This window comes from Geotrypetes seraphini, chromosome 13, assembly GCF_902459505.1.
Source record: "Geotrypetes seraphini chromosome 13, aGeoSer1.1, whole genome shotgun sequence".
Taxonomy (NCBI): Eukaryota; Metazoa; Chordata; class Amphibia; order Gymnophiona; family Dermophiidae; genus Geotrypetes; species Geotrypetes seraphini.
In genome coordinates, this window is record NC_047096.1 from 81,451,641 (window position 1) to 81,470,212 (window position 18,572).

The 18,572-nt window shown below is 42.9% G+C and overlaps 1 protein-coding gene across 6 annotated transcripts in view; it reads right to left on the bottom strand.

Annotated features, from left to right (window-relative positions):
• ATP6V0A1 (ATPase H+ transporting V0 subunit a1) overlaps positions 1–18,572 on the bottom strand; it is a 242,656-nt gene that overhangs the window by 154,257 nt on the left and 69,827 nt on the right. For 3 of the 6 annotated variants that reach the window (XM_033919294.1, XM_033919299.1, XM_033919296.1), the window contains 3 exons: positions 5,495–5,662; positions 1,081–1,159; positions 409–506 (listed from right to left, as the gene is read on the bottom strand). In XM_033919294.1, coding sequence (XP_033775185.1) covers positions 409–506; positions 1,081–1,159; positions 5,495–5,662 — 345 coding nt within the window. Of the gene's footprint in view, positions 1–408; positions 507–1,080; positions 1,160–5,494; positions 5,663–14,996; positions 15,434–15,484; positions 15,645–15,704; positions 15,854–18,572 lie in introns of those variants that run through there. The other 3 variants (XM_033919297.1, XM_033919298.1, XM_033919300.1) reach the window with 3 other exon arrangements.

Below are 18,572 nucleotides of genomic sequence, written 5' to 3' on the forward strand. Positions count from 1 at the left end.
AAGCTTTGGGGACTGTTTTGTTACTATGGAACAAGTTGCTATGCAGTTTTTGAAAACTATGGATTGCATTCACCAGTCAAATTGCTTATTTACATAAAAGGAAATTAATACTTCCACTGATAAAACAGTCCTACAAAACCCTGCCACGCCAGTGACCCTAAATATTCTGAAATTAAATACACTTGATACGGATTAAAATAAATAGCAAAGAGTGTTTATTTAGATCTATGATTGATTCAGCTGAGCTTTAGCACTGTGAATTCATGTGCAATTTGCTCTTTGACACTTAAGATCTTTTATCACTTTGAACACTGTTTTCGTCTTTACAGTGTTTTGGATTTTATAACTCTTAAAATCATTATTTCAGAAGAATTATCAACCTTATATCCAAAAGTAAGCCAGGATTACCTCCAGATCAATCATGTCTCGTGGAAAAGGCACCTCAGGGTTCTCACCGGTGTCCATAATTGGGATGTTTGCTTTTTTAATCTCTTTTTCAACAAACCCTAGAAGAAAAGGCAAATTCAGGAAATAGCTAATCACCAGCGACCGCCACCCATCAGCTTCTAGCACAAGTTCCACCTTACTGCCACATAAAAAGTTGCTCCTATTTTATAGTTGTTTCTTGTAACTCTTTTTGCTACTGGAATGGTTTCAATCCAAGACTGGGCTTGTGCTGCTTCTACAGTGGCACTTTTTAATAGGGCTGTTTTTTATGCTGTCTCCCAACTCCAAATAAAAATGTTTTCAACACTCTCACACTATAAAAACACCTAAGGCCTTACTAGACTAAGTGCCTACTTGTACTAACTCCTAAACTGGAGCAACTGGGTGGCAATAGGGACAGACGTACTAGGGTGGGGAAAAAAGTTAGGCATTTATAGCACTGATTTTTCAGCACTAGAGATTTTGGCAAATGAATTGCAGTCCTAAAGCGTAAAACTTTGAAGCTCCTAAATTATTAAGATGACTTTTCAGCTGCAAACAGGCTCCTTCCTCAGTGTGGCCTAAACAAGGGCACACATTTAGGAGGTATTGTAGTCAATGAAGAAAAAGTGCATAGCCTAGATAAATACATACTGAGTTTGCGATCCATCTCTTCACACCTCCTGACTTCATTAACAAATTTACGCTGAAACACGTTCACATCTGGATTTAACTGCAGAGAGAGAAAGGAGGAGAGATTGTCAACTGGCCGTTAAAATGCTTCAGTTTTCTCTTACGTACTCAGTGCATGAATCACTCCAGAATCAATTCCACAACTATTTGCTCACTTCAAATTCGCCATTGTGGCAGGATTTTCATATCTCAATTTGGCCAACTGAAACCGCTATTACTTCCTGTTGGCACTATGTGGGTCTTAGCAAATCACAGCACCCAAATTTCTACATTGTCTCTTATGTCTTGTGAGTCCAAGAGTTCAGACCCCACAAGGCTCACACTCACCGAGTGTTATTCTAGGGCCAAATGCTCAAAGTAAACTGGGCATGCAACATTTCTGGGTTTTTGCTGCTAACGCACAGAGGAACAGAAGCAGGAACTAAATATTTTATGCTATTGAACTTGCTAGCATTAAAATGAGCTCTTTACCAATTCCGTGTAATGCTCAGAACATCAGCGCACAAAAATTCCCTGCCCTAAAGATTAAAAAACCTACCAACAGCTCTGGAGCGGTGAGTAGGTTTTAGTTATTAGGGCAGGGTGACTGGATTAGCCACCGTGAGGACAGGCTCCTTGGCTTGATGGACCATTGGTCTGACCCAGTAAGGCTATTCTCAACAATGACACCTAGATCCTTTTTCCTGAGCAGCGACTCTAACATAAAACTATAGCTCAGGCTCCTCTTTGCCACATGGATCATTTTGCATCTGTCATTTTGATTCTCAGTCTCCCAAGGTCTTTTTGCAATTTTTCACAATCCTCTTACGATTTAACAACTTTGTATCATCAGTAAATTTAATTATCTCACTAGTAACTTACAAATTTACCTCTCTACACCTGAAATTTCTACAGGAATCCAGGCCCAACTGCCTGACTGACATTGCTACCTTGTGTCCCACCATCATCTATAATTAAACGTGGCCAAGACTTAACTCCTTATGTTTCCTTCCCCCACCTTCCTCCATTCTCTATTTCAGTGGATAATACTTTCATCCTCCCTGTGCCTTCGGCTCAGAACTTTGGGGTCTTCTTTGACTTCTCTGTCCTTCTCTTCGCATATCCAACAGACCGCCAAAACGAGTCACTTCTTTCTAAACAATGTCGCTAAAATCCAGACTTTCCAAGACCCTCACCTGCGCTCTCATCACCTCTCGCCTAGATTACTGCAATTTTACTTCTCACAGATTTTCCGCTAAGCCATCTCTCACTCCTTCAATGTTCAGAATTCTGCTGCACAACTGATATTCTGCTCACATTACCCCTCTCCTCAAGTCACTTCATTGGTTCCCTGTCCGCTTCTGCATACAGTTCAAACTCCTCTTACCAACCTACAAATGTATTCACTCTGTGGCTCCTCAATATCTTGCCCTGGGAACTCCGTTTGTCATTCCAGTCTCTCTTGTCTGTACCCTTCTCCTCTACCTCCAACTCCTGACTACATCCCTCTGCCTTGAACAACCTGCCTGACTCCGTATGTCGAGCTCCATCTCTGGTACTATTCAAATCCAGTCTGAAAGCCCACTTTTTCGAACCTGAATTTAAGTCCTAACTCCACCACCTTGTATCATTCCCTCTGTAGTCCTCTACCCTTCTCTACCTCTTCCTCCTTTGTATTTCCCTGCATGAGCAACATATATTGATTCACCATTTTTGTCCAGTGTGTCTGTCATAATTAGATGTAAGCACTTTTGAGCAGGGATCATCTCTTGCATGTTTAATGTACAGTGCTGCATATGTCTAGTATCACTATAGAAATAATAAATAGTAGTAATATGGAACTGCCAAAAAGGAACAATTTTTAAGAGATTTTTCAAACTATGGCATCAAATACTAGCACAATTCCTGGAGAACAGCAAAATACAACTACTGCCTAAATGATTTTAATAGAAAAGTTTTGTAAACAGTTAATATATGTATCATTGACAGTATATCAAGAAACTATTAAACTTAAAACTTACTCTTGACCCAGCTAGCACAGAAATCTTTAATTAATCTTTAAACAAATTTCTAACCTTTGTATCTTAGAGACATAGAAACATGATGGCAGATAAAGGCCAAATGGCCCATCCAGTCTGCCCATCTGCAGTAACTTTTATCTCTTCCTTTCTCTAAGAGATCCTACGTGCCTATCCCACACTTTCTTGATTTCAGACACAGTCTCTGTCTCCACCACCTCTTCTGGGAGTCTGTTCCACGCATCTATCACCCTTTCTGTAAAAGCTATCACCTCTTCATCCTATGCCCTCTCATTGCAGAACTTCCTTTCAAATGAAAGAGATTCAACTCATGCGCATTTACACCACGTAGGTATATAAACATCGCTTCATATATTTTTAATCTGGCCTATGGGCTTAAATCAAAGAATTGAGTGGTGTGCCTTTTACTAATCTTTTGCGCTGATCAATCTTCTAAAGTTTTTCCTTTGAAACAGTTGGGGGGAGGGGATGCCTTGACAGTGCACGGGAGCAAAGCAATGCAAGTAGGCTTGTGATCTTTGAGCCATTGCATTTTCCCTGACACAGCCGCACAGTGGCAAAACAAGGGCCTTGTTGGAAAGGCTCAGAATATAAAGATTTGCAGTGCAGTGGAGCGATTATTATTAGCGACAGTGTCCTGGAGTGATTTTTTTGAAAGACCAATGATGTCATTTGGAGGAAGATACCAGTGCTAGAATCTTTTTTTTTTACTTTTTCCCTGTGCATTTTTCAAGTGGAGTTTTTTTTATTGCCTATGTTAAGACAAGAGAGGCTACAATTCAGAACTGATTGTCGTCTCATGAAAATGTATTGTTGAGGGGTTTTCTCAAATGCTAATTTTCTGTCGATATCCCACCACTGGCTGGTAACATACTTTGGATTTTTTTTATTACCATCTATATAATTTTTGTGATTTAAACATCTCCCCTCTCCCGCCTTTCCTCCAAAATATACATATTGAGTAGAGAATGACATAGGGACAAATATTTCCCCGTCCCCGTGATTTTTGTCACTGTCCCAGCCCCATTCTGTAAACTCTGTCTTAACCAAAGACTTTTGATTTTGAAGTGTTTGAGGCTTGTGCAGATGAGGACAGAGCTTGCAGGAAAGGGGCAGGGACAGGAAAAGAACTCGCTGGGATGGAAAATGAATTCCCATGGGGATAGGGAAAAATTTGTCCCCATGTCATTCACTAATATTGAGATCTTTAAGTCTGTCACTAGACTCCTTAAGACGAAGACCACACACCATTTTAGCAGCCTTCCTCTTGACCAACTCCATCCTTTTTATATCTTTTTGAAGGTTTGTACACAATATTCTAAATGAGGTCTCACCATCTGTCTCTATTTGTTCTTAGTTTCCTCTCTGCTCTCACATTCCTTCAAAATTCTCTTCCTGTTTTCCTCCCATATCACCATAATTTCTTTCCTCATGTATAGGAGAGCAGAGTGTGGCACAGTGGTTAAAGCTATAGCCTCAGCACCCACACTGCTGCTTGTGACCCTGGGCAAGTCACTTAATCCCCTATTGCCCCAGGTACATTACACAGATTGTGAGCCCGCCAGAACAGACAGAGAAAAATGAGTACCTGAAGAAATTCATGTAGACCATTCTGAGCTCCCTGGGACAACGGTATAGAAAATTGAATGAATAAATAAAATAATAAACAGTCTCTCTCTACAGCTTCTCTTATCCGACTTCATCCTTTGCTCACCTTCATGTCTCTGCTTCATTTTTTAGCTCCTCTTCTGTCTGCAGCTTGTGATCTTCATTCCACTTGCTCTTTTTTCTCTCTTCTAGATCATGTCTTATTCCCAGAAAACCTCCCCCTCCAGCCCTTGCTAAGCTCCCCCTCACTGCTTTTTTCTCCTCTCACACAGTTCCACACCCTTCCCTTTAAAGCTCCTTTCTGCCTCTTCCAGCATTTCAAAGCAGCATTCTCTCTCTCCCAGCCAGTTCCCCTTCCAGTCCCTTCCCTCCTTCCTTGCCCCCTTATTTCTTTACTAGTACATTTGTCTTTTTTATCTTAATTGCAAAAAAAAAAAAAAAAAATTGTCACACCAATGAAGTCCTGAATCTGCCTCTTTCTTTGATCAGTGTCTGTCTACTGCACTTCTTCTCCCCTTTGACAGCTGCTAGACTACAGCAACTCCATCCACCTGATCAGACACAGCCAACCAATAGGCTACAGAGGATACAGCTATTGCTCCCACTTCCTGTTTTTGCCTGCAGCTCTGAAGCATGGAGCTTTTGCTTCAAATCAACTTACACATGGAAGAATATTAGGAGTGCTCAGGTACCCACAAAGCTGGCACCTATGGTGGCTGATGTTTTAACAAAGGAATTCAGATACTTACATCACGGAACTGAACCTTTCCCAGTTCTCCCAACTCACTGACACAGCAATATGCAGCTTCTGACTGGAGGAACAGCTGTGCCAAGGTCATCTCTTCACTCCTGAAGAGCTCCCCCATTGTGACAGAAAGGTTCCCACCAAGTCTGGCACAATAGTTCTCAAACTTTTCCTAAGAGAAATTAAAAGAAAAAAAAATTCCACCCATTAGAGAACGCACACTCAATTTCATCTTATGCTAAACTATTTAAACTTTTTCTATCAGTATATGAAACACAAGATAACAATTTTCTCTGTGGGTTACATAGAAACATTTATCACAATACCATCTTAACCATTCCTTGGTTTATCACAAACTATTTCACTCCTAGGTTTTCATTAACATTGGCTCAAACAAAGACACATCCATTTTATTCTTACCAATTAAATTACATTTGGAAAAAATTAGACAAAAGGGTTTGAAAATATAGTATCTGTATGTCATGGCTGGCTCAAGGATATCCAACAACCTAAAACAGGAGTGTCAAACTCAAATCACATAAGGGGCTGAAATCAGGCTAAGTCGTGGGCCGGATTTTTTATTAAGATACTTACCCACAGCTGTGGGCGTCAGATCAATCACCGCCGCCACCAAATCCCATGCTGCGTGCCAGCAAAGGAGGGGGTTAGTCTTAGTAGAAGTATAGGGATACAACCTCTCCAACCCCACCCCGGCTACAAAATAAATAAAAAAGACTTTTCCTCTCTTTTAGGTCCTAGTTCACGCTTGCTGTCTAACACCAGCTCTGGCAGGATACACATTTCAAATCTGACATATTGTAATCACAAAACAGAAAATAAAATGATTTTTTTCTACATTTTGCTTTTGGTCCCAGTTTCTCGTTCTGATTTTGTCTAGCTTCAAATTCTCTTTCCAGTGTCTGTTTTCCATTTTTTTTCTCCTCTTCTCTCTTGCTCCAGTCCCTGTCTCCAACATATTGATTTTTCCCTTTCAACTTTTCTCCTTCGGTGCCACCTTGTTTGGTTAAAGAATCGTTGTCAGAGACAGCTCGGCACCGCTCTTCTTCACAAACATCTCCCGAGACGGTGTCAGTCAAACGGGTAAGGCCTTGAAAAAGATGAAGCATCTTGAACCATCGACACCCAGTGCTCAGCACCGCCTTCCATCAACACGAGATTCTGAGGAGCCTCTTCTTTCTGATGATGAGATCTCTTCAGATGAAAATTCTCAATTACCATCTTCTCAAGACTCTACTCAAAAAACAGACAAGTCTTCTTTTTCTACATTTTTGAAAGACATGGCTGAAATTCTTTCTATACCCTTTGAAGCTTACTCTAAAAAATCTAAGCAATTCTTGGATGCATTAGATTATGAGCAGCCACCTAAGGAGTTTCTGAGGCTCCCCCTCCATGACATCTTGCAGGAGACCTTTTACAAAAATTTAGAAACTCCTTTGTCCATCCCTGTGGCTCCTCGCAAACTCGATTCGCTCTATAGGGTAGTTCCCAAACCAGGCTTCGACAAGTCTCAGCTCCCCCATAAGAACATAAGAATTGCTGCTGCTGGGTCAGACCAGTGGTCCATTGTGCCCAGCAGTTAGCTCCCGCGGCGTCCCTTAGGTAAAGGACCAGAGCCCTAACTGAATCTAGCCTTACCTGCGTACGTTCCGGTCTAGCAGGAACTTGTCTAACTTTGTCTTGAATTCCTGGAGGGTGTGTTCCTCTATGACAGCCTCCGGAAGAGAGTTCCAGTTTTCCACCACTCTCTGGGTGAAAAAGAACTTCCTTATATTTGTACGGAATCTATCCCCTTTTAACTTTAGAGAATGCTCTCTCGTTCTCCCTACCTTGGAGAGGGTGAACAACCTGTCTTTATCTAATAAGTCTATTCCCTTCATTATCTTGAACGTTTCAATCATGTCCCCTCTCAGTCTCCTCTTTTCAAGGGAGAAGAGGCCCAGATTCTCTAAGCTCTCACTGTACAACAACTCCTCCAGCCCCTTAACCATTTTAGTCGCTCTTCTCTGGACTCTTTCGAGTAGTACCTCGTCCTTCTTGAAGTACGGTGACCAGTGCTGGACGCAGTATTCCAGGTGGGGTCGCACCATGGCCCGGTACAGCAACATGATAACCTTCTCCGATCTGTTCGTGATCCCCTTCTTAATCATTCCAAGCATTCTGTTCACCCTTTTTGCCGCCGCCGCACATTGCACGGACGGCCTCATCGACCAGAACTCCCAAGTCTCTTTCCTGAGGGTCTCTCCAAGTACTACACCAGTCATCCTGTATTCGTGTTCAAGATTTTTGTTACTGACATGCATCACCTTACACTTGCCATGTCGCGGCCCATTTCTCGAGCGTGTTTTGGTCCTGTTGCAGGTCATCGCAATCCTCCTGCGGCTTCACTAATCTGAATAACTTCGTATCGTCTGCAAATTTAATTACCTCGCTCGTCGTTCCAATTTCCAGGTCATTTATAAATAGCGTTTATGAAGAGCACATGCCCAAGCACCGAACCCTGCGGCACTCCACTGGTGACGCTTTTCCAGTCCGAGTACTGTCCATTTACCCCCACTCTCTATTTTCTATCCACCAACCAATTTTTGATCCACGTGAGTATTTCACCCTCAATCTCATGGCTCGCAATTTTTTGAAGTAGTCGTTCATGAGGTTACCTTGTCAAACACCTTCTGAAAATCCAGATATACAATGTCGACCTGGTCACCTTTGTCTACCTGCTTGTTAACTTCCTCGAAGAAGTGCATCTCTCTTGGTGGAATCAATCCTTAAAAAATCTGCAGGGGCCAGTGTATATGCTTCCGTACCTCCTGGCAGAGAGGGTAAGGCAATGGACCGCTTTGGATCTCAAGGAAGCCTACACACATATCCCGATTCATCCGGTTTCCAGGAAGTACCTCCGTTTTCAAATCAATCGCTGTCATTACCAATACAAGGTACTTCCCTACGGTCTGGCATCTTCTGCCAGAATCTTCACGAAGTGCCTGATTGTGGTGTCTGCATCTCTCTGATCACGCTTTCTTCAAGTCTTCCCTTACCTGGACAACTGGTTGATCAAGGCTGTTTCATCTCAGGAAGTGGTCCAAGCAACATCTCAGATCATTTCTTTTCTCCAGGTTCTAGGATTTGAAGTCAACTTCACTAAATCACATCTCATTCTGACTCAACATCTGCAATTCATTGGGGCAATCCTATACACCACTCTTATGAGAGCATTTCTTCCTCCAGATCGCCTTCAGGCTCTCATCCGTCTGTGTCAGCAGCTACTTCCTCTTCAATCTATTTCTGCAAGACACATGATGGTTCTTCTAGGCCACATGGCCTCAACAGTCCATGTTAACACCATTGGCAAGGCTGCATCTTCGCACCCCTCAGTGGACCCTTGCCGCTCAATGGTCTCAAGCGACGGATCATCTATCACAACATATATCTGTGACATCATCTCTTCTGCAGTCGCTTCACTGGTGGATGACCTCTTCCAATCTCTCCAGAGGTCTCCTTTTTCACTTACTCCCTCATCACAAGGTATTCATGACGGATGCATCTCCTTATGCTTGGGGGGCTCATATGGACGATCTTCAGACTCAGGGTTTTTGGACCATCAGGGAGCGAAAATTTCACATCAATTTCCTGGAACTAAGAGCAATGTTTTATGCCCTCAAAGCTTTTTATCATCTTCTCTACCCTCAAGTCCTCCTCCTTTGCATGGACAATCAAGTAGCAATGTACTACATAAACAAGCAAGGAGGCATGGGTTCTCTCCTGTTGTGTCAGGAGACCCAAAAAATCTGGACTTGGGCAACAGCTCGCAATCTATTCTTGAAGGCTGTCTACATTCAAGGGGAGAAGAATTCCCTAGCGGACAACCTCAGCAGAATTCTTCAGCCTCACGAATGGACTCTCAACTCTGCAACTCTCCAGTCCATCTTTGCTCAATGGGGCACTCCTCAAGTGGACTTGTTTGCAGCTCCTCACAATCACCAATTGCCCCCGCTTTGCTCCAGACTTTACTTTCCTCTCCGTCTGGCAGCAGATGATTTTCTTCTGGATTGGATGGGCCTGTTTCTATATGCATTCCCTCCACTGCTTCTCATGTTGAGAACTCTTTTCAAGCTCAAGCGAGAAGCAGTCACCATGATTCTCATTGCTCCATGGTGGCCCAGGCAACATTGGTTCTCCCTTCTACTTCAACTCGGCTCCAGGGAGCCCATACCTCTTCCAGTATTTCCTACTCAGCTCACTCAGAATCAGGAATCACTTCTACATCCCAACCTGCAATCACTACACCAAACAGCTTGGTTTCTCTCGGGCTGAATCCATCTCACTTACATCTTTCTCATTCTTCCAAAAGTTGTCACTGAATTTCATCTCAATCAGTCAATTGTTCTATCAGTGTTTTTTTCTAAACCTCATTCTCATGCTAGAGAAACTGCTTTGTATACTTTGGATTGTAAATGGTCTTTGGCCTACTACATTGACTAGACAAAGCCACATTGAACATCTCCCCAAACAAGTTGGGGCATCCTGTATCCAAGAGAACAATTTCCAACTGGCTGGCTACCTGCATCTCATTCTGCTATGCTCAGACTGGACTGGCACTGGAGAGTCGTGTCACAGCCCACAAAATTAGAGCTATGGCAGCTTCTGTTGCTTTCCTTTGAGGATATCTGTAAAGCTGCTACCTGGTCCTCAATTCATACCTTCATTTCTCACTACAGTCTGGAATCTTTCTCCAGACGAGATGGGCGCATTTCGGGCTATCGTGAATTTTCTAAGCACTTAAAGTGGCAATGCACTTTTAAAGTGGTCCTTACCGGGGCTCCATTGGTGACGTCACCCATTCGTGAGAATATCTACCTGCTGTCCCTGGATAATACCTGTTACGGTAAGTAACTGTGCTAAATAGAATCTACAGCTGAGCTGAAACTTCACACATACACAAAAAAGAAAACACTGTATGAAAAAAAAGAGTTTTTATTCTAAATAAAGAAAATATTGTCTAGGAAGTAGATGTTACAAGAGAAAGAGACAGAGAGAACAGCAGAGTCCAGAATCACCCAACCACAGGCAGAGATAATGCTTGAACATAGGGTTCATTCTGTATATAAAGTGGTAAGCTGATCTGTACAGTTATCATATTCCTTAGACTTATCAGCCTTCACATGTGTCCTAACATAGTAACACCCTTTCATGTCAGGAAGATCCACACAAAGAACAAAGTTACATTACATAGTTGGTTAGACTGAAAGTTTCCAATTTTATTTTGTATCGTATATACTCGAATATAAGTTGAGACCCCCATTTCCCCCCCCAAAAAGGAGGAAAAATGGTTGACTCGAATATAAGATGGGGACTTAATATTCAAGTGCCATGCCCTGCCAGGATCTGCACCCAGTGTCCCTTCCTTCAAACTTTCCACTGCCAGGTTCTGCACCCAGCCCTCTTCCCTCCCTGCAAGGCTCTGAACCCAGCCCCCCTACCAGGCTCTGAACCCAGCCCCCTTCCCTTCCTGCCCCACCAGGCTATGCAGCCAGCCTCCTTCCTGCTAGGCTACAAACCCAGCCCCCTCACTCCCTGCCAGGCTCTGAACCCTGTCCCACCTTCTGTACTTTCTTCCTCCCCCTCTGGTGATCTAGTGGGAGGACAGGAGGGAACCCTCCCATCTCTGGCAATTCTAAGAATTTTTTAACACCCCCCCCCCTTTGATAGGCAATAAACCATATTCTCGGTTTTTCGAATAGGATCCCCTGCGAATTTCAGGGGAGTACTGTACTATATATACCCTCTTGTATACTTTGTTCACTTCAACAAAACCTTCTTACTGTTCTTTCTGTAAGATATGTTCCACTAGAAAGTATTTTTTTCAGTTAATGGCCCACAACTCTGGAATGCCCTCCCTGATCACATTAGATCCAAAAAACAATTTAGAACATTTCAAATCTCTTTTTCAAATCTTATTTATTTTCAGATGCATTTAACTAGTAAGAACATAAGAACATAAGCAATGCCTCTGCTGGGTCAGACCTGAGGTCCATCGTGCCCAGCAGCCTGCTCACGTGGCAGCCCAACAGGTCCAGGACCTGTGCAGTAATCCTCTATCTATACCCTTCTATCCCCTTTTCCAGCAGGAAATTGTCCAATCCTTTCTTAAACCCCAGTGCCGTACTCTGCCCTATTACTTCCTCTGGAAGCGCATTCCAGGTGTCCACCACACGTTGAGTAAAGGAGAACTTCCTAGCATTTGTTTTGAATCTGTCCCCTTTCAACTTTTCCAAATGCCCTCTTGTTCTTTTATTTTTTGAAAGTTTGAAGAATCTGTCCCTCTCTATTCTCTCTATGCCCTTCATGATCTTGTAAGTCTCTATTATATCCCCTCTAAGTCTCCTCTTCTCCAGGGAAAAGAGACCCAGTTTCTCCAATCTCTCAGCGTATGAAAGGTTTTCCATCCCTTTTATCAGACGTGTCACTCTCCTCTGAACCCTCTCGAGTAACGCCATGTCCTTCTTAAGGTACGGCGACCAATATTGGACACAGTACTCCAGATGCAGACGCACCATCGCCCGATACAATATGAAAACAGGCCGATGGGTGATTATAGAGTGATGTAATCCACCCCACAAAGCATTATGGGAGATCTATTCTATTCTATTGTCTTGGTTTTTATATAACATATTGACACAAGTAGCTTCTATTCAATCGGCATATATTTATTTCAGGCAGAACTCAGTGAGCATCAGTATTGAATTAGAAGCGCACATTTAAGATTAAAATTAAATTGTATTTAAATTTTATCATACTTTATCTTTTATTTGTTTATAATGTAACTTTCAATTTTCATTCAATTTTAACCTTTATATTAAATGTAAACCGCATAGATGCATTTGCCAATGCAGTACATCAAATACTAAATAAAGCTGGAAACTAGATTTAAATTTCTCAGTAATATGAAATGGTGAAAATTCCAAAAATGTCATCCCAATTAGTGTCAGAAGAAGGTTTATAAAGTATAGGTAAAATTGACACTCAGACGTTACTATGATATCTTCTACTTTCTTACAAAAAGCATTTGCTAATTAATCACTAGATATCTGAGGACCAAGATCTTTATATGGAATTGACAAATTAATTTACAGTTTTAAATAACTCTTTAGACCAGGGGTGTCGAACTCAATCACATAAGAGGCCGAAATCTAAAACACAGGCTAAGTTGCAGGCTGAATTTTTAATTGATACTTAATCTTAGTAGAAGTATAGATCCTTCCTCATCCTGAGACACTATATTGCATGCTATCCTCATGTATTAATCATGTACTGAAAATAACAAGCAGCACCTCTGTAGTTACTACTGGCAGCAGGGGCAGGATTGGGACTCTGGAATGGTCGTGCCTAGTGCTGGGTCTCGGCAGGGAAGGGGTGTGAAGAAGCAATTTAGTTCACTGGGACTAGGTCCTTCTGTGGTCAGGCACTTGTGTGGAGCGCCTTGCTCTCCAACCTAGCTTTTACACTGGGACTGGGTCCTTCTGCCTCCAAATGGGCACTGAGGCAGCGTGGTGAGGCACTTGGCGTGCCACTTAGACTAGGGCTGCACAGTCAGGTGTTTGGATATAGCATAGTCACTACAGGCCACATAAAACAGCCAGGCAAGCCTTGTGTTTGACATGTGCGCTTTAGGGTGCTTCACTAATCCTACAATTGAAAAATTTTTTGAGCCTACAAAGTTGATTTTTTTTTTTTAGTCATTCAGATATAACTGATATTCAGATTTATTCATATCATTAGGCCCTTTTCTCCAAGTTCTCTCTTTTTTGTTATGATTCTGTTCTGCTAATTTTAGTGCGTCAGTAAACAAAGGAGCATGCTGCAACCTTACATTCCTGATTTCCTTCCAAAGTTCTATCTCAACCAAGCAAGAAGATAAAGAATGCCATCTATCCACATCTGCTGAGGAGAGAACCAGATTATTTAATAATGGAAACTATTTAGCCTTCAACTGAGAAGTATCAATTTCATCCCTGTCACTGTTTTGTGACTCCTAGACACAGTTCTAGTAACCATATTGCAAATTCTTAATTCTAATGAGAATGTTGACCTGACCAAGAAACTGGCATCTTTTTCTTTAGCAAATATTCTGTATCAAGGAAACAAATCTAAAGTATGTTCAGCTCTTTGAGTAGGGCCATCACCCATCCGTTTCCAATGTAAACTTGACATTGTTTGAGAAACAATCAGAGATAACTGGATCAGTAGATTAAAATCACCCATCAAAGGCCTAGATGCACTAAAGAGGATCGATAAGACCATGTGGGTCTGCTCCAATCTGATCTTTGGCCGATTCAAAAAGAGCTATTGACGCACTAAAAAGTTTCCATGCAAATGATTCACACGGAGGTTCATCGTAATCCCCGTCTCTCCCGTCTTATTGATGGCTGTGAGAGTGATTCTCACACATGTGCAGAGCTGACAGGGGAAGCCCCGAAATCAGCCTCCTGCCACTCAGCTGTTCGAGGCAGGAAAACTTTCTTTTAAAAAAATGGTTACAGATGCTGTGCGTGTTACATATGCACAATATCTGCTCCATTTTTTTTTAAAAAAAGAAAGCTCCCCTTCCCCGATGAACACGATACCAGGAATCCCACCTCCTCCACCCCCGTGCTAGCGAAAATTAGTAAGAGGGATGCCTATTCCTTCCTACCATTCGCTCCCACACACACACACGAGAAAAAAATAGCAGGAAAGATGCCAGCTCTCTCTTGCCATGCCCCCCAAAAACAAAATGACAGGACAGATATCCACTCCCTCCTGCCAAAAGCCCCCCCATCCCCACCCCTTTCAAGGAAGAGGGATGCTCAGTGTGTCCCGCTTGGAGGTCCGCCAGTCCAAAATGGTGGGCCTTCCCCTCCCCAGAGCATCATGTGAAGCACATGGAGGGGCCTAAGGCCCCTCCCCTTTGCCGGATCAGAAAATGGGCAATCCAGGGGAAAAGCACACAGTAAGCCATTTTGGGCATTGGGTTAGCAAATGCGATCGTCAATAAAGCAGGGAGAGACAGGTTTTTTACCTAATGCTTTAACCTTCCTGCCAGATTTTACTGAGAAAAAATAATCAAAATAAAACACAGCAGACAGCTTTGTTTTAGAAGACTATGCCAAGCTTAAAAGATCATGCTATATGCCTCTATTTATTAGGTATCACTGGTTACCGGATGCATATAAAGCAGAGGTGTCCAACCTTTTGGCTTCCCTGGGCCAAACTGGCTGAAAAAAAAAAATGTTTCTTGGGTCGCACAAATGCTGCAGCAAGACAGAGGAGGGAGCTGGCAAGATGGTAAACACCCTTGGAGTAGCAGAGGAAAACATTGCATGCGGCCCTCGCCCCACAGGTTGGACACCCCCTGATATAAAGCATGTTTTAAGATATTATGCTTAATCCATAAATTACTCTGGGACAGCAACCACCATACCTTCACCCATGGACAATACTATATGCACCTGTAAATTGCCAGAGAACTTTACACGATTTCAGGATGCAATCAAAGGAGTTTTCTTCTGGCTTGCACAAGAGCTAACAGGGGAATTATCATAGAAAAATTTTAAGCAAATCTGAAGGCCCATTTCTTTAAATAGGCTTTTCTGTTACGATTCTATCAAAAGAAGTCATGGTGGGGCTGAATGGACGGAGGAGTCTGGCATAAGAAGGTGACCCACCAGGTCCTTTGCCACGAATGTTTCAAGTCTTTCGTTACAATTTACAGAGTTCTTTTCTCATTTGAATTCATTTTTTGTGACATTTTGAATTGCTTAGATCTGACAAAGTTTTAAATACAGAGAAAGGAGACCCTCCTCTGAAAAGGTGATCATTCTCCTTCCATTTTACCCCCTTATGAAAATGACATTTCTCTTCCACAATCCAGCAAAACGAACCCAAACTGTCATTCTTTTCAAGATTTGGTCCATATTTGAAAAGAGATCATATTTACCAGTTAAATAAGAAAAATGTGTATTGGAAAAGGAACTAAAAAAGCCCATTTGAAGAGATGAGACATGAATGACCAGGGACAATTTGAGTCGGGCCCCGCCCCCTACAGGAGGCCCCGAAGCTCCCGCCCGAGTCCATTTCCGTCGGGAAACCCGAACCCCGGAAACCACCTGCCAATGAGCCCCGAGGGCAGAAAAGCGCCGCGAGAACCCCCCCTTTACCTGTCGCCGCTCAGCGCGCTAACCAGCATCGGCAGCATTCGGCTCGGGCCGGGTGACGTCGCCGATGACGCGGGCTGGGACGCACACGCGCGCGTGCGCAACGCCAGCTCGGTGCGCGTGACGGGCCCTGTCCGGCGCGTATAACGGAGAGCTGGATGGCTCGAGCGGAATCCTTAGTTGGCTGACAGGAAAAGGTCAGCAAAAGAGCCAGACCTCGAAGGTGGTGAAGCCACTACTCCACTGGCAGAGTGAGGAGGGCAAGGGGGTGGGCCGCCCTCAGCTGCCACCTGTCAAAAAAGTCACTAATACCTTTTTATTTATTTAAGAATTGTATTTTATTCCTTTTTTTTTTCTCTCCTCCCTTTTCAAACGTATTATTTTATAAAAAATTGTCTTGTTTTTTTTAAATTTTCTATATTAACTTAATTTTTAACTAAATGTAAATCGCATTGGATTTGGATTTTGCGATCAAATGAAATATTTTAAATAAACTTGAAACCGTACATCCTATGTTTAGGTAGCCTGTCCCGTTGTCCCCATGCACAGCTTCGGGATGTCGAAATGTCCCGTTTTCAGAAAGAGAGCAGACCACTAGAGTGTAGTGCAGGGATCTCAAAGTCCCTCCTTGAGGGCCACAATCCAATCGGCTTTCAGGATTTCCCCAATGAATATGCATTGAAAGCAGTGCATGCACATAGATCTCATGCATATTCATTGTGGAAAAACTGAAAACCCGACTGGATTGCGGCCCTCAAGGAGGGACTTTGAGATCCCCGGTCTAGTGGGTTGCTCTCTTTCTGAAAATGGGCCATTTCAGCGTCCGAAGCTGTGCTGTGCTGAAACTGCAAGTCAATCGCGGAGCCTGGGCTCTCTCCCTGCTTCCCCAACGCCAACGCAGCAACAGGGTTATTGACTGGCCTGGAACTTCCTCTTCAACATCAGAATTCACGTTGGCGGAAGGCTTATGGGCTGGCCGTTGTGCACTCGCTGCATGTGCCTGGCCATGTTGCTGCGTCTGCAGCAGTGGGGAAGCAGGAAGAAAGCAGCAGCGGCGGTAGCTAGCGGGGGAGGCAGGGAGAGAGAAAGAAAGAAAAAGTTGGGGGAGTGTGGTGGCGGTGGCTTAGGGGGGAAGGCAGTGAGAGAAAAAAGAAAAAGTTGGTGGACGGAATGGAGTGTGTTAGGGGGCAGGCAGGGAGGAGACAGGATGAAAAAGTTGGACTTATAGAGGGACAAAGAGAGATGGTGGTTGGGGAATGGAACATAAGAATTGCCGCTGCAGGGTCAGACCAGTGGTCCACCTCACACGGTGGCCTTCTGGTCAAAGACCAGTGCCCTAAATAAGACTAGCCCTACCAGCGTACATCTTTGTTCAGCAGGAACTTTGTCTTGAATCCCTGGAGGGTGTTTTCCCCTATGACAGACTCCAGAAGAGCATTCCAGTTTTCTACTACTCTCTGGGTGAAGAAGAACTTCTGGAGGAGAGGAAGCATGAAGAAAGAAAGAAATATTGGATGCACAGTCAGAAGGAAGTGCAATTAGAGACTCATGAAATCACCAGACATCAAAGGTTGGAAAAATGATTTTATTTTCAATTTAGTGATCAAAATGTGTTCATTGTGAGAATTTGTATCTACTGTCTATATTTTGCATTATGACCCCCTTTTACTAAACGTGATAGCAATTTTTAGCACAGGTAGCAGCGCTGAATGCCTAATTTTTAGGTAATAATATGTGTTTTCCCTGAAACATAGAGTATAACGGCAGAAAAGGGCCCATCGGCCCAACAAGTCTACCCACTCAAATAACCCTCCCCCCTAATCACTCCCTCGAAGTGACCCCCACATGTTTGTCCCCATTTTTTCTTAAAATCGAGCACGTTGTTGGCCTCAACTACCTGAAGTGGAAGATCATTCCAACGATCAACCACCCTTTTTGGTGAAGAAATACTTCCTGATGTCACCATGAAATCTCCCACCCTTGATTTTTAACAGATGCTTCTTGTAGTCATAGGTCCTGTGAGGAAAAAGATGTCTTCTTCTATCTCAATACGGCCAGTAATATATTTGAACGTCTCTATCATGTCACCCCTCTCTTTGTCCCGTTTTGAGGAAAAAATAAATGGTCATGTTACTAATACCACTATTTATAATTTCTATAGCATTGAAAAATATACACAACGATGTACAACTAACATGCAATAGACGGTCCATTCTAAGAAGAGCTTACAATCTAATTGGAACAAACAGGACATATAGGGGTTGGGGAGTTTCTTGCAGAGAGAATGATAGAATGGACATAAGTAATTTTATGGTGAGTGAGTTAAGGCAGCATTGAAAAAGTGAGCTTTTAGCTTGATTTTGAATACTGCCAGAGATGGTGCCTGAAGTAATGACTTAGGCAGTTTGTTACATGCATATTATGCAGCAAGATAGAAGGGGTAGAGTCTGGAGGTGGCAGTGGAGGAGAAGGGTACATGTTCTACCCCCATTTCACGTGGGCAGTTTCTCAGATCCTTATATAAAGCAAATATATGTATTTGTTCTAAGATATGTAATCAATGTTTGTTCTGTGGATTCAACAATGCTTCTCCCAGCGAACCAGGCTGCAACCAGAGAACTATTGCCCACCCTTCTTTAGCTTCTGAGATTGAACAGTGGCCATTTTTGTGAGACCACATGGCTGCATTAAAACTTGGGTCTAACATTGTCCTCTCACCCTTTATTTCTGCCAACCTAATACAAGGCAATGAGGATAACACTGGGGAAATTGAACTGGAAACTAAAGCCGAAGAAAAACCAGATATTTTAAAAGAAGTCATAGTAGCAATTAAAAGCTTTAAAAAAAAAAAAACAAGTCACCTGATACCGA